We start from the raw sequence: 14,424 nt of genomic DNA on the forward strand, positions 1-14,424 counted from the left end.
CAAAAAAGGACCTGGAGCATTCTTCTTCCTTTCTTTCCAACAAACAGGAAAGGGTCCAATGATAATACAGACTAACTGGGTCAGAACTCAAGCGAGGGGGCTCCCCGGTGGCACAGCAGTTGAGCGTCGTGCTGCGAAGCTGTCCGCAGCCTCCGCAGCGCTGGTTCAATTCCCCGCCAGCCAAGGAGAAACCGAATGGCGCAGCAGACCTCTCCTGCCTCACCCGCTGCTCCTTTCAACAGTGTCTTTGGTCCCTCTGCCTGTTCTGCATCCCACTATGGCGAATTCGCTCACCCTCCCGCGCTTCTGACCTGTACCCCAGTTTTGTATAAAATAAATACATCTTTAAAAAAAAAAAAAGAATTCAAGCAAGGGATGCCTGTCTGTCTCATTACCAAAGCAGTTTGCAAAGAAACAAAGTAGAGGTGCCTCCCTGCTGGCACAAGGGGTTAAGACACAACCTATGAAGCTATCCACAGCTACTGCAGCACGAGTTTGATCCCTGGCCAGGGAGATACCCACATGGCGCAGCAGACTTCTCCTGACTCGCCCGCTGCTCCCCTCAGCAGTGTATTTCAGTCAATCTGCCTATTCTGTTCCCCGGTTCTTGTATACATATATAAATAAATCTTTAAAAAAAAAGAAAAAGAAAAAGAAAAAGAACGAAGAGAATACACCTGAGCTAAACCTTGCCTGAGGCTTTGGGAAGCCACTTCTCCTGTAACACTCACTGCGAGGATGTTTCATACATTTTTCTGGGGCTGTGCTCTTTTTTTTTGTGGGACCCTTGCCGGCAGCCAGGGAATGAACCGGCGCTGCAGAGGCTGCGGGCAGCCTTGCAGCCCAGCGCTCAACCACTGCGCCACCAGGGGAGGCCCACTGGGGCCGTGCTCTTGACTCACCTCCTGCATTTGTGTAGAATGATGTTCCACTTTGTCAATGTGCTGCTGAAGCTTTAGGTTTTTATGCTTTTCTTCATCCAGCTTCACTTGAAGGGCACTCATTTGTTCCTGCAACACAAAGCCTTCAGCTATCAACATTATTAAACTGGAGTACTTAAACATTCTACCATTTCCTCTACATTAAAAAAAGCAGCTTCGGGCCTCCCTGGTGGCGCAAGGGGTTAAGTACAGCACTGTGAAGCTATCCACAGCCTCAGTTCAATCCCTGGCCAGGGAGCTACCCACATGGCGCAGCTACCCACCTGGCTCACCCGCTGCTCCCCTCAGCAGTCAGTGTATTTCAGTCAGTCTGCCTGTTCTGTTCCCCACTCTGTCTCTGGTGAATCCTCTCACCCCCACACCTCTGGCCTGTACCCCAGTTCTTATATGCATAAATAAATCTTTTTTTTTTTTTTTTAAAGATTTATTTATTTATTTATACAAGCACTGGGTACAGTCAGTAGCGCGGGAGGGTGAGAGAATTCACCAGAGCCAGAGCGGGGAGCAGAGCAGGCAGAAGAACCGAAGTACACTGCTGAGGGGAGCAGAGGGCGGCAGGAGAGGTCTGCGCGCCATGTGGGACCCTCCTCTGGTGGCCGGGGAGCAGCCGGGGATCGAACCGGCGCTGCAGAGGCTGCGGGAAGCTACGGGCAGCTTCTCAACCCAGCGCTCAACCGCTGCGCCACCGGGGAGGCCCTATGCATAAATAAATCTTAAAAAAAAATAAAAGCAGTTTTCAAACCTGTTATGGACAAAGGTATCAAAGATTAGATTGCATCCAGAAAAAAAAAGACTACACTAATGACTTCTCAGTTTTCAGAGTTCCACTTGTAGTCTGTCAAAGTGGCTAATTTAAAACACAAAGGAAAAAAATGATTAAAATTAAAAGCCTGCCTTAACTCATGGAGTTATCTTACAGCTTCTGAGAAGTTTCCTCAGGGTTGCATAATGATTTTGAGAACATGCTGTGGATAAAGGTATTACAGGGTAGGATGAGAACCCCCAAACCTGCCTGCTCTAAATAGTTCTGCCATTGCCGCATCAAGACAAAATATAATCTAGTGCATTAGACTTTTAATGGAAAAGAACTTTCATACAATTAGTGTATAAAAAAGAGAAGAAAAGGAAAAGACAAAGAATATAGTTTCCACATCAAGGACCCGATGTTAACCATCCCCACATCCCCTCGTGAGTAAATGCCCAACCAAATAGGGTTGGCCCAAAGCAGGGGCACTGAGGCCCGAAGGCCTGCCACAGGCTATGGCACCTTCTGGTGGGGACCCATAGGAAAGGGGCAAAAGGGGCTTAGCACATCTCCAACAGCAGGAGCAAAATCAAAATCAAGATTAGCGCTGCCACTGTTAACCTCCCCAAGGGACTCTCACCCAGGACCAAGAAGCAAGTACAGCTTCTTCACATGTTTCTCTGCTTCATGTGCCTCCTCCAGGTCTCCTTCTGGCTCTCCATCCTCTTCCTTCTCCCAGCCACCTCTCTGGCTACTCCTCCCTGACCAGCTCCACCCTTCTTTGGGTGGGACAGGGGACCTGGGACTTCCCCTTTCCCTCTTACGAAGTGACCCCAGTAACAGACAAGGGGAAAGTTACCAGTAAAGAAAAAAAAAGGTTGCGGAAGTGGCAAAACATGCAGAGAAGACCACCTGTTTGTGGCAGTCTGTGTCCCTTCCTGAGAGAGAAGGGAAGCATCTCTCTCCTGAGAATGTGGGCAAAGTGGCAACCATACAATGTAGCAGCTTAGCAGAGCCAGTTTACAACAAACAGTATAAGTACCCTTAGATTTAGATTGCAAGCTGGCAACCCCTTTCTCAAGGAAAGGGGTTTCTTTCTCTGTTGCAGGGAGCTGTTCCTATCACTAATAAATCCTCCTGAGCGTATCCCCTGTGGCCCATGTCCTTAATTTGTTTGGGTTCAAGACAAAGAGCCCCGCCAAGATTGTGCAAGTCCACCAAGGTGTAACAATTTCACCAGAAAGGCCTTCCTGCCCTGGAAAGGACTAGTTTTGGGAACTTGGACAATGGGAAAAAATTTCAACTGCCAGACTAGCAGAACTGAGACAATCAATTTCACATGTTATTTCAAGTACAGCAAGAGTAGTCTAAATTTTGATGTGACTAAAATTCTTTTAACCATTTTAACTTTCTTTAGCAGCACAGCACTGTGCAATATAAACAAGTTCTGGAACTTAAAGCTAGTGCAAACTGGTCACTTTATATAGCAAGAGAACCAAGCCCAAGGAGATTGGAGAGTGACTTGGAAAAGATCCCAGAGTAAGTTAAAAGAACAAGAGTGAGCTGGTTTCCAAGCCAGGAACCTTTACATACCTATTCATAAAAGATGATTTTAATACTAAAAGAGTTTGAAAACTACAAATTATAGCCTTAAAATGATGAAAGAAAAAACTGCTTAAATAAACATGTATTTTTTTCTAAACCTAAATCTTACCTGCACCATTCTCAGTTCTTCAGAAATGGCCTCAAAAGCTTGTTCACTCATCTCAGGTGGCACTGGCTCATTTAAGATATCATTATCTAATTTGCCATAATTCGAAGTGCATACAGAATCAAATCTTCCCATTTCAGGGCTTAGTTTGGAAACTGGTCGAGACCAAAGCTGACAAGCTTTGGTTGGCGTAGTTATAATCTGCAGTACAAAATTATTTAAAAAAACAATATCAGCACACATTTTAAAAAATGCATTTAATAATCATGTAAGTAGGACAAAATCAAAATGCTTTTCATCAAAAGAAAGGAAGGGTCCTTTTCCTATGGAGGCACACAGAAATGACGAAGTAGAAATGAATCTGTTAATACAATACAATCTCAAGCAAAACTCCAATAGGATCTTTTAAAAATGAAAGTTGATAAGCTAATTTCAAACTTTACAGAAAGAATGAATGCAAGAAGAGAGCAATAAGAAAGAGAACAAACTTGGAAGACTCCTCTGAGCAATATAAAAATACATTATAAGGGTATGGTCATTAAAAAGTGCATTATTGACCTGTGAATAGTCAAATTGAAAACACAAAGACCAGAAATAAAACATTTTTATGTGGAAATATGAAATTAGTGGGGAAAACATGGCTTATTAAAAATAAAAGATAAATCCTTATGGCATACCATTAAAAAGTAAAAGAGATGCATTAAACACCTCAATTACAATGAAATTATAAAACAATATATAATTGATCTTGAGATTTTTGGACCTTAAAAATGTATAGGGATTATGAGAATTAAAAAATCCATCAGCCTTGCTGTATCAAAATCTTCAAACTTTTATGTAACAAAAGAATCACAAAGATGACAATCTGATGGTAGAATATACTGGCAGGATATGTAACATTTAAAATCTACAGAAGAAAAAAAATTAATAGGAAAAATGGGCTTTTTTCTCCCATAGAAAAGGGTATACAAATCGCCAACAAACATATGAAAAGATGTGGGTCCTGGGGACTGAGTGCTTCTGGGCTGAAAAGGCACATGGTGGCCCCTAACTCCAATGCTGACAAGGCCTGAGCCCACACTTCAAGAATCTACCCCAAGAGTGTTTGTACTAGAAACCACCTAACAAACCTCAGGTCATCCAATACACAGAAGCCTAGATTTAAAAGGAGGTAGAGTTCCTAATGTTGAAAGACCCAAGGCATGTCCCTGAACTAAGAAAGTCCTACTATTGCTGGATAAAATAAGGAAGACAACTCCATCTATTTTTTAAAAGCAAAGCAAAACAAAAAAATAAGCTATGAAACAACTCTATATATCTTCTCAGTCCATGAATATTTACTGCTCAAAAATGCCAAGAGAAAGAATTCCCAAATTGCTAATAAATTATCCCTGGGGATGGAAGATGAGGATTAGACCCAGAGTGGCAGAGATGCTCAAATGGAACTTTAAACTGAACTTGCAAATGCATGTCTATTTCTTTTAAACAAGGAGAATACAATCATAAAATAATCATATAATTAAAAGTGAACAACAAAACATCTGAATTGCTATGCTACTCTTGACAAACTCTTTAATCCCTTTAGTCTTGTTCACTCAGTCATAAGTGAAAGCTATAATTCTACTATAATAAAGGGATACTGACACAAACTATAAAACATTGGGTGATGCTCTGCCAAGTATTTAAAAATAAATACCTGCACATTTTTAAAGGCTATCTTTAAAAAAAAAAAAAAAAAAAAACAAGTAGAAGTCTAGTTTCATGAGGGAAAAAATAGCATTCTCCAGGATGAAATAATTGTGATATGGTCATGTAACAGATAATATGCAGCTGTTAAAACTAACAAAGTAACAAAAACAAAAAAAGGAGAGAAAGTTCTTTTTCCCCCTAATTCAAATTGAGGACAAACTCTAATGTATCACTATGTTTCAAAAACCAAAGAGCTCAGTTGTAGAATGATGTGTATAATCCTCTAATGTTTATGTAAAATAAGAAAATAAGGAAAACAAAAATACTTGGTGACACCGACTACTTCCAAAGAGGGTTTTGGTCAGTCAGGGGGAAGGACAACAGAAGGAAAGAGACTCACGCAGTATACTCTATACCTTTAAAACTTCCTGTCATGTGACATTACCTATTCAAACAAATGAAAATTACTTTTAAAAGTCTCCTAGAAATAACAGAATATCAGAACACGAGGACAGGTGTCATCCGGGGTTAAACTGTCTACAGGAGATTTGATCTGTATTTGGAGACTGTATTTGGAAATGAACTATGCAATCTCTCCATTCCTAACAAAATGAGACAGCACTGATACACTTCAGATACCTACCTTAATTGTTTCAGCATGGATTTTGTTCAGCTGAGAAACTTCCTGCCGCTTACAGACTTTTGTTGCTTCCAAAAGATTTTCAAGATTAAGGTTGGCTTTATGCAAAGACTGAAGCTCTGATTCTAATTCTAGTTGCCTTTTCCTAAGATATAATAAAATCAAGTATTTTGGGTATTAAGTAATGTTACATATATGTACTTTATAGTTTACACTCTCACATTAACTTGAAAGTTCTCTTTAAATCAGAGATAATTGCAAATTATTACTCCCATTTTGCAGTTGGGCAAAATACAGCTTAGAAGTTGAGAACTGGGCTTCCCTGGTGGCGCAGCAGTTGAGCGCTGGGTTGCGAAGCTGCCCGCAGCCTCTGCAGCGCCAGTTTGATTCCCGGCTGCTCCCCGGCCACCAGAGGAGGGTCCCACATGGCGCGCAGACCTCTCCTGCCGCCTGCTGCTCCCCTTGGCCGTGTACTTCGGTCCTTCTGCCTGCTCTGCTCCCCGCTCTGGCTCTGGTGAATTCTCTCACCCTCCCGCGCTTCTGACTGTACCCAGTGCTTGTATGTATGTATGTATGAATCAATCAATCAATCTTTAAAAAAAAAAAAAAAAGTTGAGAACTAATGAAGATACTCAACGAGTAAATGATAGAGCACCCATTCAAAACCCCAAATAGTCCCATGATTAATGTCATACATGATATGTTATTATTAAAATAAACACATCCTTATATTTTAGGGTAGGTTTTTAGTTATAATATGAATGTGGTTAATCTTTCTTTTACAAAAAGAGCCTCAAGTAGCTTCTAAAAATTATGACTAAACTCATCACAGACATTTAAATTGGTGGCCAGATAAAGAATTTATATGGACGTTCAATGCTCATCTCAATATATTACTTAAAACTTTTGTATCATCTAGCTCATTACATACATTGTTGGTTTTTTTTTTTTTTTTTTTTTTTTTTGTGGAACCTTCACCAGTGGCCAGGGATCGAACTGGAGCTGCAGAGGCTGCAAGCAGCCTCGCAACCCACCGCTCAACCACTGCACCACCAGGGGAGGCCCTACATACATTTTTAAAGAGCTAGAAGCCAGCCCTTTTTCTTCATGTCTAAACAAATTAGTTTCTACTTGAGAATTTAATATTTAAAGCAAAATGCTCAATTAAATTGTCAATGTTAAACACTAAAACAAATCAACACTAAGATATTAAAATAGGTAAGCACAAATGTGCATTGATACTTTACCTACTTAGTTCTTTGAATTCTTCATATTCTTGCTTTAAATTATTCCTCTCTTTCTGACTTTGTAGGAATTGTGCTTTTAGCTTCTCAGTGTTTGCTAATGAACTTGACTCTTTCAGAGCTTTAGGAGAATATACCGGCTGATCGGGTAATAAGGAAACAACTTGATCTTTGAAAGAAAAATAACATAGTACATTTTCTAAGTTCTCTGCCAGGTATCTATTTTGAAGCACAAGGAGAAAAAACTGAGAAACAGGTTGGAAGGTGGATCCTAAAATGTAAGAGCCTATAACCCAAGAGAGGAAAGACACAACACTGTCAATCAGAATATTAGATGTTGTTTTTGAGAAACTGAGAAGTCACAGTGTCCGGAGCCGCCTGGAGCATGCGCCATGTTGCACATGTGCTCGATGAATTAGGTTTCGATTTACTGTTTCACCTTCGGAGAAACCCCTGCGTTCTCCTGTAAATCACACGAGACTGAGAGGCACGATGGGAGGAGCGACCAGGGTATAAGAAGGGAACCGCGAGAGAGAGAAAGGACTGCGAGGAGACTGTAAGGAGATACGGCAAGGGTTACTGCGAGAGGAGCAGAGAGAAGGCCAGGGAAGTAAGAAAGACAGGGAAAAGAAAGACATGGAAAAGTAGGAAAAGGATTAAGGAAAAATAAAGAAGCAAACTCTAGCGTCAAGTTGTCTCAAGCCCCTCATTTCAATCCTCAGCCCTTCTCTTTTCGTGCCTCCGAATCCCGCGGGTCGGGACAGGTGGCACCCAGCGCGGGGCACGAAAAAGAACGAAGGAACCGCTGAAGGACCAGCTGTGGTGAGCGGGCAAGTAAAGTAAAGTAAGGTAAGGTAGCTGGGATCATGGGCAATTCAAAGTCCAAGGAGCAGTTAGTTATTTCCCTGGAAGCTCTCCTAAAAGAGTTTGGGGTTCTTCTCAGTAGAAAAATTCTTAAAGGATTTGTAGAGACCCTTAGTATTACTAGTAAATGGTTTCTGAAGCAGGATCAGGTCGACAGTGACAATTGGAATAAGGTGAAAGGAGATATTGTCTTGCATCAGCAATTATATGGCCTTGAGTCTCTTCCTGGCACTACTTTGACGGTCTGGAGAGTGGTGGGAGATGCTCTTAATGCCGGTGGCACTGCTGCCACTCAGCCACTGAGGCCGTCAGGACAGCGAGACAAACGGAGGAAGAAGACAGAAGTTCCATTAAGAGTTCTACATCGGTAAGTCCCCCTTCCTCTACTCAAAAAATAACAACAGCCCCTTCTCCAGATGATTCTACTGATGAGTCGGGAGGAGACGAGGAACAGGATGAGAAAGGCCTCGGTTGTTATAAGGCAGGGAAGCGTAAAAGGAGATGGAAAACACGTGGGGAGCCACCTCCTAGAACACTCGACAGGGTTGATCTTCCATTAATGGAAAGACTGTGCTCTATGATGGAAAGAGTTCTGGCTTCCCAGGCCCCTAATTATGCTTATCCAGTAGTGGAAGGGACAGATCCTCAGGGGGTGCATACTAGAGTACATGTCTCCACATCTTTTAAAGATTTGAAGGCTTTGAAGGAGGCAGTTACTCAGTATGGCCTCCAGAGCGCTTTTACGCATACCTTATTGGTTAGCTGGTTCGGCATGAATCTGACTCCTAATGATTGGAAGGCGCTAGTCAGAGCGGTGACTTCCCCAGGGGATTATTTGGTATGGAAAGGTATATTTTTAGAGAACTGCACCTATACAGCTAAACTCAATGCTGATGCTGGATTTCCGGTTAGAAACAAGGATATGTTAGCAGGAGAAGGGCAATATGATAGTAATGACCAACAAAAGGATTACGATCCGGCTGTATTTGCCCAAGTTGCAGCAGCTGGACGGTCAGCCTGGAAGGCAATAGGCGATAGAGGAGGAGCCGACATTCAATTAACAAAGGTCATTCAAGGGTCGACAGAACCTTATGCGGAGTTCCTAGCAAGATTGATGACTGCAGCTGGCAGAATTCTAGGTAACACTGATGCCTCCCTACCAATAGTTAAACAGCTTGCATTTGAAAATGCTAATAAATGGTGTCAGGAAGCTATTAGACCCTGGAAAGCTAGGGCTAGTTTGGATGATTATGTAAGACTTTGTAAAGATATTTGTGAAGCGCAAGTTACCGGTGCGGTGATCGCTCAGGCCTTGCGTGGTCCAGTAACTGGACCCCGAAACCGTGTCTGTTTCGCTTGTGGTCAGCAAGGGCATATAAAGGCCTCCTGCCCGTTTTTGGGGCGGAGCGGGGGTGCTACGGCACCACGAATTGCTAACCCTCAAAAGAAACCAGGCGTTTGTCCACGGTGCCAAAAGGGCAGTCATTGGGCAAACGGAGTGTTGGTCTAAGACAGATTATTAGGGAAATCCGCTGACCACCCCCCCCCATGGGAGGACAGCCGGGAAACGCGTGGGGGAGGGCGCAGCCCCGGCAACCTTCTCAGCCAATTATAGGGGCAGTTCAGAGCAATCCCCAAATAAGGCAAAGTTTTTCTCTGACCTCTTCCGCACCTCTCCAGGAAGTGGTGGATTCGATTTGAGTGTCTCCGCATATACTGTTCTTACTGCTAACAAGGGAGTGCAATGTTTACCTACGGGCCAGTATGGTCCTCTCCCCGATGGAATTGTGGGACTAATAATTGGCCGCAGCTCCAGTGCCCTTAAAGGCCTTCAGGTCATCCCAGGCCTTGTTGATACTGATTACACTGGAGAAATTAAGATTCTTGCATCTGTTGCTCATGGAGTTATCTCTATATCCCCTGGTGACAGAATAGCTCAAATTATACCATTACCAAGATTAGCCAGTGACGGAAAAGTCCACCGTGTAACTCGCGGTGCTGAAGGTTTTGGCTCTTCAGGTAACCCTGTTGTGAATTTGGCTCTGACATTAGATAAGAGGCCTCTAATTGAATTGATAATTAATGGCAGAACATTTAAGGGCCTTTTGGATACTGGGGCAGACACTTCCATTATATCCAAGGAGCACTGGCCTTCACAGTGGCCTGTGGCTACCGCATACACCTCCTTGCAGGGTCTGGGAATATCCCAAAATCCTTCCAGGAGTACTACTGTGCTCCGCTGGAGAGACAATGAGGGCCATAGTGGGCAATTTCAACCTTATGTCCTCCCCGGAATCCCCATGAACCTCTGGGGACGAGATGTTCTGGTGGAGATGGGAGCTTCATTAGTCACGGATAGTCCAGCTGGCCAAATGATGGTTAATCAGGGCTACGTTCCTGGACAAGGTTTGGGTAAACAACAGCAAGGGCCTCCCTCTTTTAATCTACAGGAAGTGACGAGGGAAGCAGGGGATAAACGAGGGCTTGGTTACCCTTTTTTCTAGGGGCCACTGTGATTAGGCCTCCACCCATGCCCATTCCTATCACCTGGAAATCTGACACACCTGTGTGGGTACCACAGTGGCCCCTGCCGAAAGAGAAGTTAGAGGCCACAAGAATGTTAGTAGAAGAACAGCTACAGTCCGGACACATAGTCCCGTCTACCTCCCCCTGGAATACTCCCATCTTTGTTATCAAAAAGAAGTCTGCAAAATGGAGACTATTACAGGACCTTAGGGCAGTGAATGCAACTATGGAGATTATAGGACCAGTGCAACCTGGCATTCCCTCTCCAAGTGCCATTCCGCGAGATCATTATATCTCGATCCTAGATCTTAAGGGTTGTTTTTTCACTATTCCATTACATGATCAAGATTCCAAACGCTTTGCATTTTCTATCCCGGCCATTAATGCTGCTGCCCCACATGATAGATATCAATGGGTATGCCTTCCTCAGGGTATGGCAAACAGTCCCACCATCTGTCAAATTTATGTCTCCAGAGCTATTGCTCTTGTTAGAGTCAAACATTCGCAAGTGCATGTATATCATTATATGGATGATTTGTTACTGGCAGCTCCCATGTCTGACCTGCTGTATGCCTGTTTCTAGGACCTGGAGAATCATTTACTGATGTCAGGTCTAAAGATTGCTCCTGAGAAGTTACAAATGGCTGAGCCTTTTCAGTATTTAGGATACCATTTGAGTAAAGGCAGTTATGCTCCAGCAGTACCAAAATTGGCAGTAGCTCACCTTCGCACCTTGCATGATTTCCAACGCTTATGCGGCGATCTAGCATGGATACGCTCTTCACTCTCTATTACATCGGGAGAGCTGAAGCCGCTTTTCGACATGCTGAAAGGAGAAGCAGACCCTGCTTCTCCTAGAGTCATACGAAGGAAGCTCGTGAAGCGATTACTAGAGTCGAAAAGGCTCAAGCCCAGGTGACCTTAAATAGGTTGTCTGTCTCTCGCCCTTTTGATGTCTTGGTATTTTGTAGTAACCTTACTCCCACAGCACTTATATGGCAAGATGGTCCCGTTTATTGGATCCATCTTAACATCTGTCCAAAACGAGTCTTAGAGCCTTATTTTCATTCGGTTGCCAGAATTGTACAAACGGCTCTGGACTCTAGCCTACATCTTTCAGGTACTCACCCGCGAGCGGTGATTCTCCCCTATAACAAAGAACAAATTCAGTGGTTAATACGCCACGATGAAACATGGAGTATCCTTTATTTTACCACTTCAGTACTTTTTGATTCGCATTATCCCAGCAGCCCTTTATGTAAATTTTTACAAAATCATCCAGTCTGTTTCCCCAGAATCCTCGTTACTGAACCTATTGCGGGGGCGCGGACAGTGTTTACAGATGGATCCAGTAATGGTACAGCTTCTTTTGTCTCTGAAGGGGATCGGAAGGTGGTCTTGGTGCCCAGTGGTTCGGCCCAAGTCATTGAGGCGTCCGCCGTCCTCTCAGCTCTCGAGACCTACTCACAAGAACCTATCAATTTGTATTCTGACAGCAAATATTTGGTACATGCTTTAAATGTTTTGGAAACTGTTGCTCATATTTCTGTTCATAGCTCCATTGCACCCCTCCTTCATCAGTTGCAAACACTGATTCGTAAGAGAACTCATCACCTTTTTGTGGGTCACATCAGAGGTCATCTTCCATTGCCAGGACCTTTAGCGGCTGGCAATGCCGCAGCTGATTCTCTTACTAGGGGACGTCTAATTTGTCCAGCACTTCAGAGTGCTATGGAAGAACATGCAGTCTTGCACACCAACGCCACGTCACTTAAGGGTCGTTACGGGTTGACTCGTCGTCAAGCTCGTGACATTGTTCGTGCCTGTCACAGGTGTGCACCTTTTGCTCCAGCAGCTGTGCCTCCCCCAGGAGTTAACCCCCGGGGCATCCTCCCTAACCATATTTGGCAAACTGATGTGACTCATGTACCCTCTTTTGGACGACAGAGCCTGGTCCATGTCTCCATTGACACATTCTCTGGTTTTCTTTTCGCCTCCCCACATTGCGGTGAAAAGACTTCTGATGTCCGCTCACATCTGCTACAAGTGTTTGCGGTAATGGGCCGCCCACGTGTCATTAAGACAGATAACGGTCCTGGTTATACCAGTAAGGCTTTTGCCTCCTTTTGTGTGGTCCATCACATTGTGCACAAAACGGGAATTCCATACAACCCGCAGGGGCAGGGTATAGTTGAACGTGCTCATGGTTCTCTGAAAACTATGCTTTTAAAACAAACAGGGGGAGAACACTCCCCCAGGGACCGTTTAACTACAGCTCTCTTTACCCTTAATTTTTTTTTTTTATCTTTTAATTTTTTTTTTTATAGAGGCATGTTTCTTTTATTTATTTGTTTGTTTGTTTGTTTGTTTTGTCTATACATGCACTGGGCACAGTCAGAAGCGCGGGAGGGCGAGAGAATCCACCCGAGCCAGAGCGGGGAGCAGAGCAGGCAGAAGGACCGAAGTACACTGCTGAGGGGAGCAGCGGGCGGCAGGAGAGATCTGCGCGCCATGTGGGACCCTCCTCCGGTGGCCGGGGAGCAGCCGGGGATCGAACCGGCGCCGCAGAGGCCGCGGGCAGCTTCGCAACCCAGCGCTCAACTGCTGCGCCACCAGGGAGGCCCTACCCTTAATTTTTTGACCCAAGATACCCAGGGGCAGTCAGCTGCTGATCGGCACTGATCGCCAGACCCTCGGCAGGTCACGATGCTGCAAGCGAGATGGAAGGACCAGGTCAATAATGAGTGGCAACCACCCACGCCAGTATTAATACAGCTGCCAGGCAGCATTTGTCTTTTCCCACAGGATGCAGAAGCACCCCGATGGGTTCCTGCTCGATTGGTTCGGTTTGTCAATATACCTGACCCTGCTAACCTTGATGACACAAGCGTCCCAGATGTTAGTACGATGGGCGATTGTGCATCAGCTGCCTTTTTTCTCCTCATTGATCGTCATGATTCCACTTTTCCGCAAGTATTTGCCACTAATCTTACTATTGGTCTAGCTTCCAAGCCATTGGATAGTGCCCTGTTGGGCCAGGGTGAGGTGAAATTATATAATGGCACTTATTCTGCGAACATTAGTTCTACCATTGAACAATCTGTTAGTATTCAGAATAATAGATTATAGAGTATGTCTACTGCTGTCTGTCTGTCCCCTCCCTTCTTTTTTGTCCTCCCCAATAATGCAGGAAATGCCACTGTGTTGAACTGTTCAGCGGAGACCTGCCCCCTCTCTGCCTCCTGGGCCCGGAGTGCAGAGAGAGCGGTGATCGTTCGTCTACCTTCTATTTTAGTCATGCCCGTGGATGTTTCTGCACACCTTTCCCCTGTTCTACCTAGGAGGAGACGTGATTTTAGCATCACTGCAGCTATTGTTGCCGTTTCAATAGCAGTGGCCGCGGCTGCCGCCGCCATTGCTGTTACTCAAGCTGCTGTAAATACAGACACTATGGACAATTTAGCTGCCGGTGTTGCTTCTGCGTTGTCAACACAGTAATATATGAATGGACATTTGCAGAATGGACTTTTTGTGCTTGGTCAGCAGACAGCTCTAATGTAAAAAGGGATAGACACACTTTTGTTAATTGCTCACATTCCTTGTAACCCTCTGTACAGTTTTATTTGTGTTACCCCTGTTACGGGTGAGGGTCTCATTGCCTGGTTTAAAGGACTCCTCCCAGAGTTGCAAGCTTGGGGCAGGGTGGTAGCCTTAGCTCCTGACTTTTTGTGCCTTCAGTGTATGGTTTCTCCGTCGGCTACGGAGGCGAAACAAAGAGCTATTGTGCTATGGCGGTCAGGCAAGTACTTGGCGCCATGGTACTTGACCAGGACTCCCCAGTGGTATCCGGATGGGTCAACTTAGCCCTAGAGAACCTGAAAGCCAAAGACGGGTAAGAGCGTAGCCCGTCCAGACCAACCTAAGACAGCGGTCCGGACCAAGTGCGCCGGATTAGCGATGACGGGTAAGGCTGGATATGGGATGCGCCAACCTAAGACAGGCCAGGTGTCTCATTTAAAAGAAAAAAGGGGGAGATGTCCAGAGCCGCCTGGAGCATGCGCCAT

General features: G+C 44.5%; 1 protein-coding gene across 1 annotated transcript in view; it reads right to left on the bottom strand.

Moving 5' to 3' along the window:
• The window catches only part of KIF15 (kinesin family member 15), a gene marked incomplete at both ends in the record, with an annotated part of 53,577 nt that overhangs the window by 16,213 nt on the left and 22,940 nt on the right, over positions 1-14,424 (bottom strand). Inside the window, 4 exons of the mRNA XM_084247404.1 lie at positions 903-1,010; positions 3,401-3,598; positions 5,730-5,871; positions 6,974-7,133. Coding sequence (XP_084103530.1) covers positions 903-1,010; positions 3,401-3,598; positions 5,730-5,871; positions 6,974-7,133 — 608 coding nt within the window. The remainder of the gene's footprint in view (positions 1-902; positions 1,011-3,400; positions 3,599-5,729; positions 5,872-6,973; positions 7,134-14,424) is intronic.

This window comes from Talpa europaea, assembly GCF_964194135.1.
Source record: "Talpa europaea genome assembly, chromosome: 11".
Lineage (NCBI taxonomy): Eukaryota > Metazoa > Chordata > Mammalia > Eulipotyphla > Talpidae > Talpa > Talpa europaea.